We start from the raw sequence: 21227 nt of genomic DNA, 5'->3' as shown, positions 1-21227 counted from the left end.
CACAGATGTCATATTTGAATGTAATTCATCACTTTAAACAATAGATTCAGAAATGAATGAAAGTGGATGAGGATGTGCTGCTGTCACTGATATTCTGTGTTGAATCATGAGGAGATGTTCCAGTATTGTTACGAATGAGGCAACGAAGGCAGACGAGGGGGTGCGGATCCAAAAGCAGTTCTCTTTATTGACACGAAAGGAAACAAACAGACATGAACAAACAAAACTACCACGATGGGCAAAATGAAAACAAAACACGAAAACACTGGAGCTGGGAACACGGGAACACAGGCATGGGAGGCTCTTGGAGCAGAGCCATAGGAGGCTCGGGAGGCGGGGCCGAGGGAGACTCAGGAGGCGGAGCCGTAGGAGGCTCAGGAGGCGGAGCCGTAGGATGCTCGAGAGGTGGAGCCCTAGAAAGCTCTGGAGTCTCTGGGAGCCGAGCCGTAGGAGGCTCGAGAGGCGGAGCCGTAGGAGGCTCAGGAGGCGGAGCCCTAGAAAGCTCTGGAGTCTCTGGGAGCAGAGCCGTAGGAGGCTCGGGAGGCGGAGCTCTGGAAAGCTCAGGAAGCTCGGAAGGCGGAGCTCTGGAAAGCTCGGAAGGCAGAGCTCTGGAAAGCTCAGGAAGCTCGGAAGGCAGAGCTCTGGAAAGCTCAGGAAGCTCGGAAGGCAGAGCTCTGGAAAGCTCAGGAAGCTCGGAAGGCTCGGAAGGCAGAGCTCTGGAAAGCTCAGGAAGCTCGGAAGGCAGAGCTCTGGAAAGCTCGGAAGGAGGAGCCCTGGGAGGCTCGAGGGGTGCTGGCTCTTGGACGGTCATGGCTACTGGCGCTGGGACGGACAAGACCACAGGCGCTGGCTCAGGGACGGTCGAGGCTACAGGCGCTGGCACAGGGACGGTCGAGGCTACAGGCGCTGGCTCGCTGACGTCGGAGGCTACAGGCGTTGGCTCGCTGGCTTCGGAGGCTACAGGCGCTGGCTCGCTGGCCGTGGCAGGCGTGGGCTCTGGCTCGCTGGCCGTGGCAGGCGTGGGCTCTGGCTCGCTGGCCGTGGCAGGCGTGGGCTCTGGCTCGCTGGCCGTGGCAGGCGTGGGCTCTAGTTCGCTGACCGGGACAGGCGTGAACTGGGGAGCGGAAGCCTTTCTTCTCCTCCTCCTCCTCCTCCTCCTCCGGGCGGACGAAGCTGGCAGCATTGGCTCCTTGACCACGGCAGGCATGAAGGTTGGCTCGCTGGCAGACGTGAAGGGATGAACCACGGGCGAATGGAGGGTTACCACTGTGGGAGGAGCTACGGGGTTCTCCTCGACGATGTCCACAGTGAACGAGGAACCGCAGGCCAGTAGAGTCTCCTCCACGAACGCGCGGAGCGTCCAGCCGCGCGTTGCCGGTGGCAACCGCTCCTTGATCGCACTGTTCAGGTTCGCCCGAAAAAACACGACCAGGGAGGAGTCAGGGAAGTCAGAGACACTCGCCAGCTCGAGGAAGTCACCGACATGATCCTCCACCGGTCGGTCCTCTTGCCGCAGGCAGAGCAGGCGATAGTTGGCTTGCTGAACCGCTGGATCCATTGTAGGTCTGTCGTTCTGTTACGAATGAGGCAACGAAGGCAGACGAGGGGGTGCGGATCCAAAAGCAGTTCTCTTTATTGACACGAAAGGAAACAAACAGACATGAACAAACAAAACTACCACGATGGGCAAAATGAAAACAAAACACGAAAACACTGGAGCTGGGAACACGGGAACACAGGCATGGGAGCGAACATCAACAACATTCAACTACGTTCAACTAATGTTATGACTAAATAGGACACAGGTGAGAACAATGAACAAAATGGCAGTGATGATGACAGGTGGATACTGGGAAGTGTAGTTCTTTAACAAAATGGCAGTGATGATGACAGGTGGATACTGGGAAGTGTAGTTCTTTAACAAAATGGCAGTGATGATGACACAGGGCAGACAACAGAGGAACGTGACAAGTATACTAGGGTGACCATATTTTGATTACCAAAAACCAGGACACTCGGTCCGGCAATGAGATACTCAGCCATAGTAGGATAGTATTTTGTAATAACAATTTTCTATCCATACAGAGGCATAGCCTACTTTAAATGTATTGAAATTAACAAGGCATCTTTGAGTAAAATTCGAGTATCTCATTGCCGGGCCGAGTGTCCTGGTTTTTGGTAATCAAAATATGGTCACCCTAAAGTATACACAAGTCCAGATGTTTATTTTAGGAGTTATAACTTTCATTATATGACTTATATGATAGTCGTAGAATGAACATAGACTGTTTGCACAATGTTATCAAGCTTATCGAGTAAAATAAGTGTGTTATAAAACATATGTGTGTTTCATGTTATTCTTCTTTTAAGAGGGAAATTTAAATATATTACAGTAAGACAACATTGATATCAAAGATCTGTTATGAATCAGCAGAATTAGACAAAGTAGGAAAATGAACAAATGTTGCTTTGTATCCTATTATTGGGGATGAGGAAATAACTTTAACCCTTACCTCTTCAAGTCACATAATGTCAAATACAATATGCTGCTTTAAAAACATAAAAACTGGGAATGTCGAGGGCCAACATTTATTAAACAGGATAAACAGGTAATTTTATAAAGTGCAAAAGGAAAACATATTTAGGGAGGCTACATTCTTCTTTTATGAACATTTGCTAAAGCCAGATATTTGGCACCTTTTCTTGGGTGCCAGTTCATCAATATTTGGGGTTAGGTTCTGTGCTGTGCAAACCCTCAAGATGGAGTGAAGGTGTGCATCAGTGAGACGACTCCTTTGTGGGTTTTTGTTCATCTTCATTACAGAGAAAAGCTGCTCACACAGGTTTGTGCTTCCAAACATGCAGAGCATTTGAGCAGCATGTAGGTTGTGTTGAGGCATCGTTTCAGGGATGAAGCCTGGAAACTGTGCTGCGCCCACAGAGTCATACTTTGCCTTGAGTGTGTCACTACACTGGAGGTCTATCAGCTCCTTTTGCAAACGGATTGCCGAGCAGTTCAAATGTAAATTTATGAACCGCAAATCCGGAAAATTAACAAATTGCGCAGTCGGAAAACACAGCGGTAGAGACATGGTTTGTCAATGTCTGGCTTGGAAAGCTCTCACTGCATCACACATGTCTGTGATCACACGTCCCCGTCCCTGGAGGTTTAGTGCAGTGAGATGTTTCATTATGTCGCACAAAAAGGCCAGGTCAAAGACTCAAATATGTCTTTTCCCTTGGTTGTGCCATGCATTGATGTAATTCCCAAAGGTTTCTCTGTAACACATAAACTGGAGTCAACTGCATGGATGACGATTGACAGCTGTGCAGTGTCAGTCACATCAGCGCTCTCATCCACAGCAAGGGAATATGCAATGAAGACATTTCCATCAACTGTTCTTGTAAATCGGTGGCAAGCTAACATACATGATCAGCAACAGTATTTCTGCTTAAGCTTATATTTGAAAACGCTTGCTTTTTGTCTGGACACATGACGTCGCACACTCTAATCACACACCGTTTTACAAACACTCCCTCAGTAAAAGGTCATGCTGATTTAGCTATTTTTTCGGCCACAACAAAACTAGCTTTCACGACAGCCTCACTTTGTGATTTTGTTTTTGTGAACATAGTCTGTGACACCAGAGTCCTTTTTAACTGCTTTGCCTTCTGCTGTCTGTCCTCATGCTTGTATTTGTCCTGGTGTTTTGTCTCATAATGGCGTCTTATGTTATATTCCTTAATTAAGTATCACTCGCTCAATAATGACATTTTTAATGCAAATATGACATTATTTGTTTGAGATGCCTTTGTTGACAACTTGACATTACCAAGACATCATAACGTCATAAATATGTCATAAAAAACATGACATAGCAGATTAATTATTAAACTTAAGAAACTACTTAGCTTTATGAGTTAACATTACATTAAACTGCCATGTTGGTTTTGACATTGGCTGTCATGAAGCCATTATAACTGTGTCATGAATATATTTTTTTAGGAAATTAAGAACTTCCCTGAACTGCCATCAAAGACCATGAGCTTCCTTGAGCTTATCACTTTTATGCATGATAAGGATCTATCAGAGATCTACCCCAATTTTTGGACTGCTATCAGGATTGCACTTACTCTGCCAGTCACTGTGGCTCAAGCAGAGAGGAGCTTTTCAAAACTAAAGTTGATCAAGTCATACCTGAGATCAACCATGTCCCAGGAACGGCTCACTGGCCTTGCCGTCATCAGTATCAATCACTCAATAGGGGAGCAGATTTCATACGATGACATCATTGATGATTTTGCATCAAGGAAAGCCAGAAAAGTCAGGTTTTAGTTTTAGTTTGTGTTTTCTGTTCTTAGTGCAATAGTGTAATAATTAGATTCTCTTTAGTGTGTTTTCACATTTGTGTGTAATATATAATATATATATTCTATTCTATATTTTATTTGTATATTATTCTTAATGTGTTATATTATTGTTGCTCTCTGCACTTGTTACATTTTTTATATATCTGATTGTATATATGTTTGGCACATTTATGTATATAGTGTATATTTAAGTTCTGATAACTCAAAGGTGGTCTCGCCCAGGGTGCAATTCAATATAGAACCGCCACTGCATAAACGTGATTTAATCTATTACATTTTTGTTAATTACGATACATCTCCACTTTATACAGATCACCGCACTATTTTCAGAAGCACCGTCAGTGATTTTGATCTGGAACCGGACCTGTAGCTGGAGAACATCTACAGATACATTCAGTTATATTGTCTATATTTTGGATGTGTATTTGGGTACATATTTCTAATTGCTTTCTCTTTTTTTACGATCTGTTTTCTTAAACTACTTGTGCAACCGTAGGCACAGTTGCTCCGTGCTGCAGTCACCGATTTTTGCCGTCATCATTGTTGTCGCGTTAAGAGTGACACAAAAGTCCATTTGAAATCCGATTTGAGCAGCCAGAGCCTCCGCACTGAGACAAAAAAAGATTGTCAGCCTCAGTCACCATTCTACGGAGCCCCCGAAGTGACCTGTGCAAAAAAAAAAATCTAAGAGACTTTCGCGTGCGCACGAGAAACTATCGCGTGCGCACGAGATACTATCGCGTGCGCACGAGAAACTATCGCGTGCGCACGAGATACTTTCGCGTGCGCACGAGATACTTTCGCGTGCGCACGAGAAACTATCGCGTGCGCACGAGATACTATCGCGTGCGCACGAGAAACTATCGCGTGCGCACGAGATACTTTCGCGTGCGCACGAGAAACTATCGCGTGCGCACGAGATACTATCGCGTGCGCACGAGAAACTATCGCGTGCGCACGAGATACTTTCGCGTGCGCACGAGAAACTATCGCGTGCGCACGAGATACTTTCGCGTGCGCACGAGAAACTATCGCGTGCGCACGAGAAACTATCGCGTGCGCACGAGATACTTTCGCGTGCGCACGAGAAACTATCGCGTGCGCACGCGTTACAGTTTCCGGTGTGTGTATAGCTCTTTAACGATTGCGTCATTGCCATCATTCATTTACTCAAAGATACTGAGAGCATGGATGCGCATGAATTTATAGAGATATATTTTAAACTTGGCCTTCAATACAAAGACATTACTGTCTATGACATTTGTAATACTGTCATGGCTGAGAAACGCTTTGATCTGCCAAAGGACACTAATCAAGCAATAGCAATAGACTTGTACTTGCATTTAACACGAGAACTACCGGAATTATATAACTACTAGAATGGCCATAGTGGTCATTCTGACCGTTAGACTGGACCAAATGTCATGTCATATTTATATTACAAAAAAAGATCGTATTATGTAGGACTATCTGCGTTCGCTTGGCGCTCCATTTGATCCATATTATTCTATTTTATTCAATACATTTTTAGGGTGATGACGATATAAAATATGACGACAGACATTAGAAGCTTCATTCTAAAACCTCAATAGAAGTTTCGAATGTAAATATGACATGACATTTGGTCCAGTCTAACGGTCAGAATGACCACTATGGCCATTCTAGTAGTTATATAATTCCGGTAGTTCTCGTGTTAAATGCAAGTACAAGTCTATTGCTATTGCTTGATTAGTGTCCTTTGGCAGATCAAAGCGTGTCTCAGCCATGACAGTATTACAAATGTCATAGACAGTAATGTCTTTGTATTGAAGGCCAAGTTTAAAATATATCTCTATAAATTCATGCGCATCCATGCTCTCAGTATCTTTGAGTAAATGAATGATGGCAATGACGCAATCGTTAAAGAGCTATACACACACCGGAAACTGTAACGCGTGCGCACGCGATAGTTTCTCGTGCGCACGCGAAAGTATCTCGTGCGCACGCGATAGTTTCTCGTGCGCACGCGATAGTATCTCGTGCGCACGCGATAGTTTCTCGTGCGCACGCGAAAGTCTCTTAGATTTTTTTTTTTGCACAGGTCACTTCGGGGGCTCCGTACCATTCACATTCATTGCATCCTCTCCATACAATTTACATTGGTGACTTTTTATTTTATTGATTGAGTTATTGATCTTGGAACAGACCACACTCTGATCAGATGCCACAACAGCTGCTCCATCAAAAATTCAACCTGTTGTACCTACAGTAGCAGTGCAGAGAAAAGTCTTCATCTCGTGTTGCAGATGAGCTGGTGCGGTCCATTAGTTTCATAAACTGTATGAAGATGTCACTTAAATAACTTCCTTACTGACGAACAACTCAATAGAGCAGAAGTGAAACTGGTGTGTTCCACTTCAGATCATTTAACCAATCAAACAGTGAATCTGAGAGTGTGAAAATCACATTTGCATTGTCAGTGTGGAATGATTGTGTTTCTCTCAGAATAGATCAGATCTGTCTCCAGTGACCATGTTCAATCCACAAGAGGATTCATTTAGTTTTACCAGTAAATGCATCTGTTCAGAACTGTTCAAACAGTGAAGACATTGTAAAAACCAGACAAGAGAGAAAAAATAATCATATTTAATATTAAATAATAATTGTACTAATGGTGAAAACAAGTGACGAATAAGCCTGAGAGAAAAAGTATGTTTTAAGAGAAGATTTAAATATAGATAGATTAGTGGATGATCTAATAAAAAGAGGTAGGGTGTTCCAAAGCTTTGGAGGCCGAACTGAAAAGGCCCTATCACCTTTGGTTTTTAAGCGTGAGGAGAGTCATTCTCTGAGGAGAGTAGGGACGAAGAAGATCCGAAATATAAGCAGGAGCAAGTCCATGCAGTGCTTTAAATACAAATACTAAAATCTTAAAATCAACTCTGAATTGAACAGGTAACCAATGAAGTGATGCTAACACAGGCACAATATGCTCCCTCTTTCTTGTCCCAGTCAAAAAACGGGCTGCGGCATTCTGTACCAGCTGTAGAGGCGAGAGTGAGGACTGGTTTATTCCGGCATACAGAGCATTACAGTAGTCCAGCCTGGTTGAGAGAAATGTGAGAATGACGGTCTCCAAATCATTGAAAGAAAACTTTTAAGCTTGTGAAGCCCCTTTAGCTGAAAAAAACTGCCTCTGACTACAGAATTTATTTGTTTATCAAATTTTAATTCAGGATCAAAAATAACCCCCAGGTTTCTAACATGGTCACAGGTATCTTCTTGAAAGGGACCCAGGGTAGGGCTACATTTGTCTAATTGCTGTGGGGGGCCAAACAAAATGACTTCAGTCTTATTGTGGTTCAACTGGAGGAAATGATCATCCATCCAGCCTTTGATGTCCTTTAAACATGCTAACAAGGTGGAGACTGAAGCCGAACCTGTTTTATTTAGCTTTTATTTTAGGAAAATAAAGCTGGTTATCATCAGCATAGATATGATAGGAGACCTTATGATACTCAAAAATATAACAGAGAGGGAGCATGTATAAAGAAAATAATGTTGGACCCAGAATAGAGCCCTGAGGCACCCCACAGGTAATGGGAGCTATACTCGATGAAAAGTCACCGATTTCCACCAAAAAACTCCTATTAGTGAGATAAGACCGAAACCACTCTAATGCATCATTACAGATACCGACCTCGAGATTTAACCTATTTAGAAGGATACGATGATCCACAGTATCAAAGGCTGCACTTAAGTCCAGCAATACCCGAATGGCACAGTTACCAGAATCTACAGATAGTAAAAGGTCATTTACTACTCTTAAAAGAGCAGACTCAGTGCTGTGTTTAGCTCTGAAGCCTGACTGAAATGGAGGGTTTAAAACAACCCTCTCCAATACTATAGACAAAAATGGCAATTTTGAGATGGGTCTATAATTGTTGGTGTCAGAAGGATCAAGATTAGTTTTTTTGAGTAAAGGCCGGACCATAGCATGTTTAAAACAGGATGGATCAACGCTCTTAACAGCGACTCTTGTGGAACGAGACCTGATGAAGATCTCCATCATGAGTTACTCTGCAGATGAACACCTCTGACTCTTCCCAGCATGCTTTGCTGAGGGTCAGACCACTATTCCTCCTGTAGCGTCCATCCTGGTCACTCTCTGCACTGGTCAGAACCCCCTCTGTGACCTCTGACCCATCCAGTGTACAGCTCATCAGCGCCCCCTGTAGTTAAGAGCTGAGCAGACAGATCAGTGCGGTTGAGTCTCCAAAGATCTGTGTGCAAATTCTCTGACTGATGTGCCCACTGCCCATTGAGATGACCTCTGACCTTTCCCATCATAGATACTTTATTGATGTTTGCTCAGTTGTCGTGATTGTTTATTCTCAATTAAAACAGAGGCTTCAGAGTAATGAATCATTTCACATTTAGTTTTATTTATTTGTTTGTGTGTGTATGTGTGTGTGTGTGTGTGTGCGTGTGTGTGTGTGTGTTTAATGCCCTTTCTTACTTTTATGAGATTTTACACAAACATTTGGAGTTCATGTCAGTTTGAGTGCATGCTGTCATTAGTGTATATGTCAGAAACTGTGTTTATCTTTCAATTCACCTCAAATATTTATGCAGATAAAAAAATTTGAAAACTCATTTTATTTAAAATAGAAACTTTTCTCAATTGTTCTCAGACTTTTGGACTCCACTGTACGACTGTAAGTAAAACTTCTAAATATATTGTTACATTTACTCACTATATTATATGTACTATATGTTTGAGTTCCCTAATTTGACTTCATGATCTTGTTTCATAATGTCTCTGCAGGTGTTTTCATGCTTCATTGAGTGAAGATTATTTATAAAATGTGAGATAAAGTCCTGATCTAACTAATGACACAAATAATATCAATAAATCAACTTTTAAACAAAGACAGGAAACTTCAATAATGTCATATTTTATTAGTTTATTGAATTTTGACAAGAGAAAAGTCAAAGACAAAAGCACACATATACTTGTGTGAATAGAAGTCACTGTTAGTCTCCATGTGAGACATGAGTGAGAAGAGCAGAAGAGAATCCAGAGGATCTACTCAGAACACTGATCTCTCCTCACTTCTCCAGTGACTGACAGCTGCTCTTTCTGTTTGGCCTCACAGCTACTGTGACCGCCTTCATCCACTCGTCCTGAGAGAGAGTCAGACTGCTGCTCCAGCTGTACAGACCGCCCTTCTCCAGGACCCCAGCACTGCTCTTCTCAGACCTGCTGCTCCCGTCCACCTTCCAGCTCAGGCTCCAGTCTGAGGGGAAGCCCTTGTTGGCCACACACATCAGTGTTGCTGTGTTCTTTGTGGAAATCTCTTCACTGGAGGGCGGCAGGACGCTCACTTTAGGACGAGTGATGCCTGACAAATACACAATAGACAACTTCAAAAGAAGAAAAGATTTCTTTCTCCAGATTGAAACGAAATCAATTACATTAGTCAATTATAGATTTTGAAGATCTTTAAAGATATCATTGAAAACTTTCAACATTAAACTGCAAGTTTGTTTCTTCATGTTGATCTGTTCAATCATATAAAGAACAATTTATTTCCCCAAAGACTCTGAATGACCAAAATGATGAAATGATGAATAAAGTTCACATATCTTTATATGTTTGCAGTTTGACTTACACAAAAGTTCAAGAATATTTTCCTTCATAAATTTCTCTTTCTACATTAAGAAATAACTATGAAAAGACATTGCCCAACCTCAAGAGAATAGAAAAGAAAATTCTGTACAATGATGAACTTTTAACAGTTAATTTGGTGAAAGAATTCCTCCAGTAAAACTTTATATGTTACATATTACATTAAGAAACATTTCATATTGAAGGAGCATTTTTATGAACTCTTGATAATGTTCGTCATTTAAACACAGAGTCATTTAACATCTCCAAAAACTGAATAACATCTCACTTCTGTACCAGCAACAAATTCACATGTGCTGACAAAGTGTCAATTAAGTGTCTTTAAAGTTCACCTTCATTTCTTGAAAAACAGCCAAATTATTCAATCTGTCTAATCAGATATTATTAATAAATAATGAAATATAAATCAAAAAAGTGAGAGAAATCACTGAACTCATATGTGTGTCAATTCAACATAAAACTGACACATTCCACATTATAAAAACACATAAAACATTAAAATGATGATTTGATGATTTACTTACTGCCAACATCCAGTCTGGTGCCGCTGCCGAAAGTCGACCACAGTGATACAAACTAATAGAACAGCTGCACAAAAACCTCTGAGCGCTTCACTAACTGCACTTTAAACACATGATCACAAACACATCTTTACACAACACACATTCAAACATGATTCATTTCATATTGTCATCAACTACTGTTTCAAAAATACAATAAAAACATACATATTACATTCATAATTATATACAACATGTTTATTACAATGTAATAACTCCTCTATAACACATTTGATTTAGTTTGATCTACTGAATACTCATGAGATTTCCACAATGAACAAAAATCATTAGAATTTCAACCAATTGTAATTAATAACTAAAAGATAAAGATTGAAATGTATGAATGTAATTTGACATGTAATTGTTTCTTATTTCTGCTGTTCTCCTGTAACGCTCACATTTTCTGCTGAGAGGAAACAGTTTTGAATGTCCCGCCCCTCTGATTAAAGCACAATATCAGACTGTCTGTTAGTCAGGACTGTCAAACCAACATCACTGTTCCTTCAGTTCTCACTCATTCACAGTAAAGATGACAGCACACGCTCTCATTATCTGCTCTCTACTGCTTTTCATTGCTGGTGAGAATCTGTTTCAGTGCATTTCACTAATATAAACTCAATTCAATTGTGTAAAGTTTTTATTATTATTTCAACTGTGAAAAATCTCTTGTGAAATAATATTTGATTTGATTTTGTGTTTCAGAGTGTAATGGACAGTACACGGTCACTCAGAGTCCCTCAATAACAGCTCAACCAGGACAACAAGTTCAAATAAACTGTAAAACCAGCAGTGGAGTGTATAATGGTAATTATTTAGCCTGGTACTTACAGAAACCTGGAGAAGCTCCTAAACTCCTCATATATGCTGCAACAAACCGCAACACTGGAACTCCATCTAGATTCAGTGGCAGTGGATCTAATAGTGATTTCACTCTGACCATCAGTGGAGTCCAGACTGAAGATGAAGGACATTATTACTGTCAGAGTTTACACATCAGTAGTAGTTATGTGTTCACACAGTGATAAAGAGTCGTACAAAAACCTCCTTCAGTGAAAGAGGAACTACTGATACAGAAACAGTTTCTCTGAATGTTTCATTATAAATTGACATGGACACAAAGTTTTAGATTTTGATATTTCACACTCAACACTACATATGAAACTGGAGGACACATTTTATTATAAAGGTCAATTCAGTCATTTTTGGTTGATGTTTTACTGGCTGATATGACACTAGTCTTAAACTTTACTGACACCTATCCATGTGAATACAGCATCATGCAAACATAAAACATTTGTTTTCACAGATGTCATATTTGAATGTAATTCATCACTTTAAACATTTGACTTGTTTCACCCCTCAATTGGACAGACTCATATAAAGTGAGAGGTGATGTCACATACATGTTGTTCAGGTATTCAAATAGATTCATCTAGTGCTGGAGTCTCTTGTTTGATGGAGTGTGTGTGTTGATAAAGTGATTTTTCACGAGTGTTTTTAAGACAAGACTTGAGGAGAGTCGAGAGCACAGATATCAAAACTAACTCTAATAGAGAGACAATTCTTCTTCAAGACACTCGACTCCTCATTTCTGAAAATGGAAAAACACATCCAACAGAATAAAGAAGAGTCTCCCTCCCTCTTTCTTTCTATTCTTCTTCTTTTAAACACACAATCACACACTTTCCTTCAATACACTCAGTCACACAGCACAATTTCACTCAATGTCAAAGAACTACAATTCAGTTCACAGTCAAACACTTCTTCCTCTCTCCATGGAAAGACACAAACTGAAGTCTCTCAGTAATCTGTATCATCTGCCTCCACTAATTAACCTCATAATGAAGCTCATTAGTGGCTTGAACATCTCAAACAACACCAGCAGAGAGAGACAAAGTAAAGTAGTATTGATGTTGAATAGTTGGGTTGTATTAGTTGTTTTGATGTTTTTTTTTTATGTTGTTTAGTCAGAAAAAGAATATGCTGGGTTCACACATTTTGACTACAGTGTTGTTTTGAGCAGTAATGAGTTAGTAGAAAATGTATTTAAAGGTTCAGTATGTAAGATTCAGAAACACTTGTTATTAATGACACTTGTGTCCGTTAAGTGAACTGCAGCAGCGACCTGTTGCTCGTGCTCGTGCACACACTCCATAGGGACGCGAGCATCGGACAAAACAATGACGTAATGTACAAAGAGACTGAACGTGATTCACCGGCATCATGCTGACAGATGAGGAAACATAATTAAAAAGACACAGTTATGATTGTTTTACTACAAACTTTGAGAGTGTATATTATATTCGACTCTCCAGTGCTGGAACAGGGCTAAAACAAAGTGTGGATATCGGTCTGACTATGCGAGATTGTAGTTTGAAGTAATCACTTTTCTTTACATGTGTAACGTTTTGTAGCTGTAAAGACAAGGACGAAGATGATGATGAAGGAATGAAGAACCCAAGTGCAGTTTATTTAAATAAACGTGAAACCAAAAACCCTAAATATAAACATGAATAAAACTCTAAACTTAAACTTGACATGAACTAGAAATATGCTACACAAACAAACATCAATACTAGAACTGATCAGACAATAAACCAATGAAAACAAGACCCATGAACATGGAGGGAAACATGAAATCACATGACAAGGGAAACGGGAACTAGACTTCTCAAAATAAAGGACTTGAAATCAAAACATGAACAAAAACACATATAAACATGACATATCTTAAGAACTCCTTAAGAAGGATTTCAATGAACTTTTTGAAACACTTAAAAGACTGAAAGTTCAAACATTCATCAGTGGACCACTTCCAGCAAGAGGAACAAACAGGTTTTCACGGTTGCTTGGGCTTAATACATGGCTGCAAAAAACCTGCAATATAAAAGGAGTGAACTTCATTGACAACTTCAATCTTTTCTGGAGTCAGAGGCAACTGTTTTGACAGGATGGCCACCACCCAAACAAACTTGGTTCAAGAGTGCTAAAGGACAATATCTGCTTCTCCCTCAATCATCCTTCTGCAGTGTGTGCCAATCCACTCAATCTGAATGGCACACACACACCTGGACACAGTATGAATGACCACAGGACTTCACTTCAGCACCTGAATGCACATGCGGTTGACAAATCACACAAGGACAATGATAACACCACTCAGCCACAACAATTTCTGCTCACGGACACAATCTCAGCTGAGCCCTGCCCACAAAGCTCACCACAGACAGACTGTGACATATTAGAACTGCTCCAAGATTCAGCACCCAAGGACAACTTTCTGGAAAACACCCAGGGAAACCAGGACAGCATATTACAGCCTCCGATAACACCAGAGCAACAGCCCCTCTCACCAGACACGTTATCCCTCTCTCCAGCATCTCCACATCTGTGCTTCTCAGAGAAAATGGAAGAACTGGTGTATGCTGGAACCAAACTATCCCACTCTTTTGCTGCAAGCCCCCAGATATCAAGCAAAAAACGGCAGGCCCCTCAAACACCTGCGGGCCCAGCTCGCACTCCCCCTCCTCCTGTGAGAGCTCTTCGGCCTCTGCCACAACGCCAGGGCTCACACCCTCCTCCATCTGCTCGAGGTGAACCAAAAACAACTGATACCAGCTCTCAGTGATATGTGTTGGGTCCCCGCTATGATAACAGTAACTTTCTCAAATGTTTACAAAACAAGCGGGAACCCAGTGTGCCTGTATCTTTCTCTATTCCTGTTCGATTACATGATAGAAAGTCTAAGGCCTTCAAAAGCCGTACAGCAAACCCATCTAATCTGGTGCCTATTACACGGCAAACTAAGATTGCTGTGGGGACAAAAAGTAAGACTGTTAAGTTAGCACTTTTAAACATCCACTCACTTAAAAATAAATTACATCTAGTCAACGACTTAATAAGCACATACAACCTGGATTTTATGTTTCTAAATGAAACTTGGCTAGAAGACAGCTGTAGTGCAACAGTCCTTAATGAAACATCCCCTCCTAACTTTACTTATTTGAGTGTCTGCAGAGAAGGTAGGAGAGGTGGGGGTTTAGCTGCTCTTTTTAAAGATGTCTATCAATGTAAGCAAATATCATTTGGGAATTACCCGTCTTTCGAATATCTGGGTAGTGTGTTAAAAGGTGCTCCACGCATTTTACTTATCATTATTTACAGGCCTCCAAAATACTCTCCAGCCTTTGCTGAGGACTTTACAGAACTGTTATCAACAATTACCTCAGAGTTTGACTGTTTTGCCATTGCTGGAGACTTTAACATTCACATAGATAATGCAGAAAACAATATGACAAAAGAAATCAAAACTGTTTTAAAAACTTTTGATCTAACTCAGCATGTACATGGACCCACACACAATCATGGACACACTCTAGATTTACTTATCAGTAAGGGTCTAAACATTTCATCGAGTGTTATTAAGGATGTAGCACTGTCTGATCATTTCTGTATTTTCTTTGATATATTGATCTCTCCTGCCATTGAAGCTAGATCTGTGTCTGTCAAGAAGAGATGCTTAACTGAGAACACTAGTGTACTATTTATGAAGGCTATATCTTTAACACCAAGTATATCTGCTGACTCTGTTGATTTTGTCCTTGATTCTTTTAACTCAAAAGTTAAAAGTGTAATTGATGATATTGCTCCTGTGAAAGTCAGGAAGAAGAGTGGCAGACAAAAAGCACCTTGGAGAAACTCAACAGCAGTGCAAAATATGAAAAGACAATGCGGAAAAGCAGAGCGCATGTGGCGGAAGACAAAACTTGTAGTCCATTATAACATCTACAAAGACAGCATCCATGCTTTTAATATGGAACTAGGCAAAGCTAGACAGACTTTCTTCTCGAATATTATAAACAGCAACTTAAACAACACACGCACTCTTTTTGTGACTGTAGAGAGACTGACAAACCCCCCAAGCCAGATTCCCAGTGAAATGCTCTCAGACAGCAAGTGCAGTGAGTTTGCTTCTTTCTTCTCTGGAAAAATCAATAATATCAGAAAGATGATCAGCACATCCTTGAGTTGTGCTGGGGTCAGACAAATCAAACCACAACCTGAGAAAGTAGTTACTATGTCTGATTTCAAAGAAATTGATGAAAATTTTTTGGAAGAAACTGTACAGCACCTTAAAACATCAACCTGCGCCCTTGATGCACTTCCCACATCTTTTTTCAAAAGTGTGTTCAACTGTTTAGAAGCAGATCTCCTAGCAGTGATAAACGCCTCACTTCTCTCTGGGAGTTTTCCAAACTCCCTGAAAACTGCAGTTGTCAAGCCCCTCTTGAAAAAGAGCAATCTGGATAAGACCATATTAAGCAACTATAGACCGATCTCAAATCTTCCTTTCATAGGCAAGATCATTGAAAAAGTTGTCTTCAATCAGCTGAACAAATTCTTGAACTCAAATGGATACTTTGACAATTTTCAATCTGATTTCCGATCGCATCACAGCACAGAGACAGCGCTCATAAAGATAATAAACGATATTCGCTTAAATACTGATACAGGCAAATTATCAGTACTGGTACTACTCGACCTCAGTGCTGCATTTGACACTGTCGATCACAACATACTTCTTGACAGGCTGGAAAACTGGGTGGGGCTTTCTGGGATGGTCCTAAAATGGTTCAAGTCATACTTAGAAGGGAGAGGTTATTATGTGAGTATAGGAGACCATAAGTCTGAGTGGACGTCCATGACATGCGAAGTCCCTCAAGGCTCAATTCTTGCGCCACTCCTGTTCAACCTGTATATGCTCCCAATGAGCCAAATAATGAGAAAGAACCAAGTTGCTTACCACAGCTATGCAGACGACACACAGATCTACTTAGCCTTATCTCCTAACGATTACAGCCCCATTGACTCCCTGTGCCAATGCATTGATGAAGTTAACAGTTGGATGTGCCAAAACTTTCTTCAGTTAAACAAAGACAAAACTGAAGTCATTGCGTTTGGAAACAAAGATGAAGTTCTCAAGGTGAATGCATACCTTGACGCTAGGGGTCAAACAACTAAAAATCAAGTCAGGAATCTTGGTGTGTCTCTAGAGTCAGGCCTCAGTTTCAGTAGTCATGTCAAAGCAATAACTAAATCAGCATACTATCATCTGAAAAATATTGCAAGAATTAGATGCTTTGTTTCCAGTCAAGACCTGGAGAAACTTGTGCATGCTTTCATCACCAGCAGGGTGGATTATTGTAATGGACTCCTCACTGGCATTCCCAAAAAGACCACAAGACAGTTGCAGCTCATACAGAACCAGAAAACATGAACATATCACACCAGTCCTCAGGTCTTTACACTGGCTCCCAGTTACATTTAGGATTGATTTTAAAGTATTATTACTGGTATATAAATCACTCAATGGGCTAGGACCTCAATATATTGCAGATATGCTCACTGAATATAAACCCAACAGATCACTCAGATCATTAGGATCACATCAGCTAGAAATATCAAGGGTTCACTCTAAGCAAGGAGAGTCTGCTTTTAGCTATTATGCCGCCGCAGCTGAAACCAGCTTCCAGAAGAGATCAGATGTGCTCCTACAGTAGTCACATTCAAATCCAGACTCAAAACACATCTGTTTAGCTGTGCATTTACTGAATGAGCACTGTGCCACTGTGTGTCCGACTGTTTGTACTGGATTTTATTTTATATTCTAAACTGTTTCAATTATTCTTATTTTTTTTTATTCTTATTTTAATCTCTTCTATGTAAAGCACTTTGAATTACCATTGTGTATGAAATGTGCCATATAAATAAACTTGCCTTGCCTCAAAAGGATGTGCTGATCATCTTTCTGATATTATTGATTTTTCCAGAGAAGAAAGAAGCAAACTCACTGCACTTGCTGTCTGAGAGCATTTCACTGGGAATCTGGCTTGGGGGGTTTGTCAGTCTCTCTACAGTCGCAAAAAGAGTGTGTGTGTTGTTTAAGTTGCTGTTTATAATATTCGAGAAGAAAGTCTGTCTAGCTTTGCCTAGTTCCATATTAAAAGCATGGATGCTGTCTTTGTAGATGTTATAATGGACTACAAGTTTTGTCTTCCGCCACATGCGCTCTGCTTTTCTGCATTGTCTTTTCATATTTTGCACTGCTGTTGAGTGTAAAATATGAATCATGCATGTTTGTCACCTGACATATTTATGCAGAAAAGATCATATAATATTTAATGATTGTATTCAAATGCAAAATATAATTAATTTTACTAATGTTCTCAGTCTGATGTGATTCCTGCATGATTACATTTAAAACCTCTTAATTAGTGACATTTCCTGAGAACACCATATGTTTGACTTCCCTAATTTGACTTCATGATCTTGTTTCATAATGTCTCTGCAGGTGTTTTCATGCTTCATTGAGTGAAGATTATTTATAAAATGTGAGATAAAGTCCTGATCTAACTAATGACACAAATAATATCAATAAATCAACTTTTAAACAAAGACAGGAAACTTCAATAATGTCATATTTTATTAGTTTATTGAATTTTGACACGAGAAATCTGAAAGACAAAAGCACACATATACTTGTGTGAATAGGAGTCACTGTTAGTCTCCATGTGAGACATGAGTGAGAAGAGCAGAAGAGAATCCAGAGGATCTACTCAGAACACTGATCTCTCCTCACTTCTCCAGTGACTGACAGCTGCTCTTTCTGTTTGGCCTCACAGCTCACTGTGACCGCCTTCATCCACTCGTCCTGAGAGAGAGTCAGACTGCTGCTCCAGCTGTACAGACCGCCCTTCTCCAGGACCCCAGCACTGCTCTTCTCAGACCTGCTGCTCCCGTCCACCTTCCAGCTCAGGCTCCAGTCTGAGGGAAGCCCTTGTTGGCCACACACATCAGTGTTGCTGTGTTCTTTGTGGAAATCTCTTCACTGGAGGGCTGCAGGACGCTCACTTTAGGACGAGTGATGCCTGACAAATACACAATAGACAACTTCAAAAGAAGAAAAGATTTCTTTCTCCAGATTGAAACTAAATCAATTACATTAGTCAATTATATATTTTGAAGATCTTTAAAGATATCATTGAAAACTTTCAACATTAAACTGCAAGTTTGTTTCTTCATGTTGATCTGTTCAATCATATAAAGAACAATTTATTTCCCCAAAGACTCTGAATGACCAAAATGATGAAATGATGAATAAAGTTCACATATCTTTATATGTTTGCAGCTTGACTTACACAAAAGTTCAAGAATATTTTCCTTCATAAATTTCTCTTTCTACATTAAGAAATAACTATGAAAAGACATTGCCCAACCTCAAGAGAATAGAAAAGAAAATTCTGTACAATGATGAACTTTTAACAGTTCATTTGGTGAAAGAATTCCTCCAGTAAAACTTTATATGTTACATATTACATTAAGAAACATTTCATATTGAAGGAGCATTTTTATGAACTCTTGATAATGTTCGATCATTTAAACACAGAGTCATTTAACATCTCCAAAAACTGAATAACATCTCACTTCTGTACCAGCAACAAATTCACATGTGCTGACAAAGTGTAAATTAAGTGTCTTTAAAGTTCACCTTCATTTCTGGAAAAACAGCCAAATTATTCAATCTGTCTAATCAGATATTATTAATAAATAATGAAATATAAATTATAAAAGTGAGAGAAATCACTGAACTCATATGTGTGTCAATTCAACATAAAACTGACACATTCCACATTATAAAAACACATAAAACATTAAAATGATGATTTGATGATTTACTTACTGCCAACATCCAGTCTGGTGCCGCTGCCGAAAGTCAACCACAGTGATACAAACTAATAGAACAGCTGCACAAAAACCTCTGAGCGCTTCACTAACTGCACTTTAAACACATGATCACAAACACATCTTTACACAACACACATTCAAACATGATTCATTTCATATTGTCATCAACTACTGTTTCAAAAATACAATAAAAACATACAAATTACATTCATAATTATATACAACATGTTTATTACAATGTAATAACTCCTCTATAACACATTTGATTTAGTTTGATCTACTGAATGCTCATGAGATTTCCACAATGAACAAAAATCATTAGAATTTCAACCAATTGTAATTAATAACTAAAAGTTAAAGATTGAAATGTATGAATGTAATTTGACATGTAATTGTTTCTTATTTCTGCTGTTCTCCTGTAACGCTCACATTTTCTGCTGAGAGGAAACAGTTTTGAATGTCCCGCCCCTCTGATTAAAGCACAATATCAGACTGTCTGTTAGTCAGGACTGTCAAACCAACATCACTGTTCCTTCAGTTCTCACTCATTCACAGTAAAGATGACAGCACACGCTCTCATTATCTGCTCTCTACTGCTTTTCATTGCTGGTGAGAATCTGTTTCAGTGCATTTCACTAATATAAACTCAATTTAACTGTAGAAAGTTTTTTTTTTTATTATTTCATAGTGTCATAAATCTCTTGTGAAATAATATTTTATTTTATTTTGTGTTTCAGAGTGTAATGGACAGATCACGGTCACTCAGAGTCCCTCAATAACAGCTCAACCAGGACAACAAGTTCAAATAAACTGTAAAACCAGCAGTGATGTGTATGGTGGTAGTTATTTGCACTGGTACTTACAGAAACCTGAAGAAGCTCCTAAACTCCTCATATATTATGCAACAAACCGCTACACTGGAACTCCATCTAAATTCAGTGGCAGTGGATCTAATAGTGATTTCACTCTGACCATCAGTGGAGTCCAGACTGAAGATGCAGGACATTATTACTGTCAGAGTGCTCACATCATCAACAGTAAATGGGTGTTCACACAGTGATAAAGAGTCGTACAAAAACCTCCTTCAGTGAAAGAGGAACTACTGATACAGAAACAGTTTCTCTGAATGTTTCATTATAAATTGACATGGACACAAAGTTTTAGATTTTGATATTTCACACTCAACACTACATATGAAACTGGACTGACACATTTTATTATAAAGGTCAATTCAGTCATTTTTGGTTGATGTTTTACTGGCTGATATGACACTAGTCTTAAACTTTACTGACACCTATCCATGTGAATACAGCATCATGCAAACATAAAACATTTGTTTTCACAGATGTCATATTTGAATGTAATTCATCACTTTAAACATTTGACTTGTTTCACCCCTCAATTGGACAGACTCATATAAAGTGAGAGGTGATGTCACATACATGTTGTTCAGGTATTCAAATAGATTCATCTAGTGCTGGAGTCTCTTGTTTGATGGAGTGTGTGTGTTGATAAAGTGATTTTTCACGAGTGTTTTTAAGACAAGACTTGAGGAGAGTCGAGAGCACAGATATCAAAACTAACTCTAATAGAGAGACAATTCTTCTTCAAGACACTCGACTCCTCATTTCTGAAAATGGAAAAACACATCCAACAGAATAAAGAAGAGTCTCCCTCCCTCCCTCTTTCTTTCTATTCTTCTTCTTTTTAACACACAATCACACACTTTCCTTCAATACACTCAGTCACACAGCACAATTTCACTCAATGTCAAAGAACTACAATTCAGTTCACAGTCAAACACTTCTTCCTCTCTCCATGGAAAGACACAAACTGAAGTCTCTCAGTAATCTGTATGTGGAGGGGGACGTGGTCGTGTG

The 21227-nt window shown here is 39.8% G+C and overlaps 1 pseudogene and 4 gene segments (V, D, J or C); 2 read left to right on the top strand and 3 right to left on the bottom strand.

Annotated features, from left to right (window-relative positions):
- Positions 1–21227, bottom strand: part of LOC127634238 (immunoglobulin kappa constant-like) — an 89419-nt gene that overhangs the window by 22702 nt on the left and 45490 nt on the right.
- Positions 9308–11095, bottom strand: LOC127634093 (Ig lambda chain C region-like). The segment is given in 3 exon segments: positions 9308–9755; positions 10567–10618; positions 11090–11095. Coding segments are annotated over 3 exon segments (351 nt in total).
- Positions 11007–11690, top strand: LOC127634230 (immunoglobulin kappa variable 3-11-like). The segment is given in 2 exon segments: positions 11007–11180; positions 11305–11690. Coding segments are annotated over 2 exon segments (369 nt in total).
- On the bottom strand, positions 18083–19666 carry LOC127634092 (Ig lambda chain C region-like; annotated as a pseudogene).
- Positions 19783–20407, top strand: LOC127634091 (immunoglobulin kappa variable 3-11-like). The segment is given in 2 exon segments: positions 19783–19956; positions 20085–20407. Coding segments are annotated over 2 exon segments (372 nt in total).

Source organism: Xyrauchen texanus, chromosome 41 (assembly GCF_025860055.1).
Source record: "Xyrauchen texanus isolate HMW12.3.18 chromosome 41, RBS_HiC_50CHRs, whole genome shotgun sequence".
Lineage (NCBI taxonomy): Eukaryota > Metazoa > Chordata > Actinopteri > Cypriniformes > Catostomidae > Xyrauchen > Xyrauchen texanus.
This window is presented reverse-complemented; position numbering and strand designations above follow the sequence as displayed.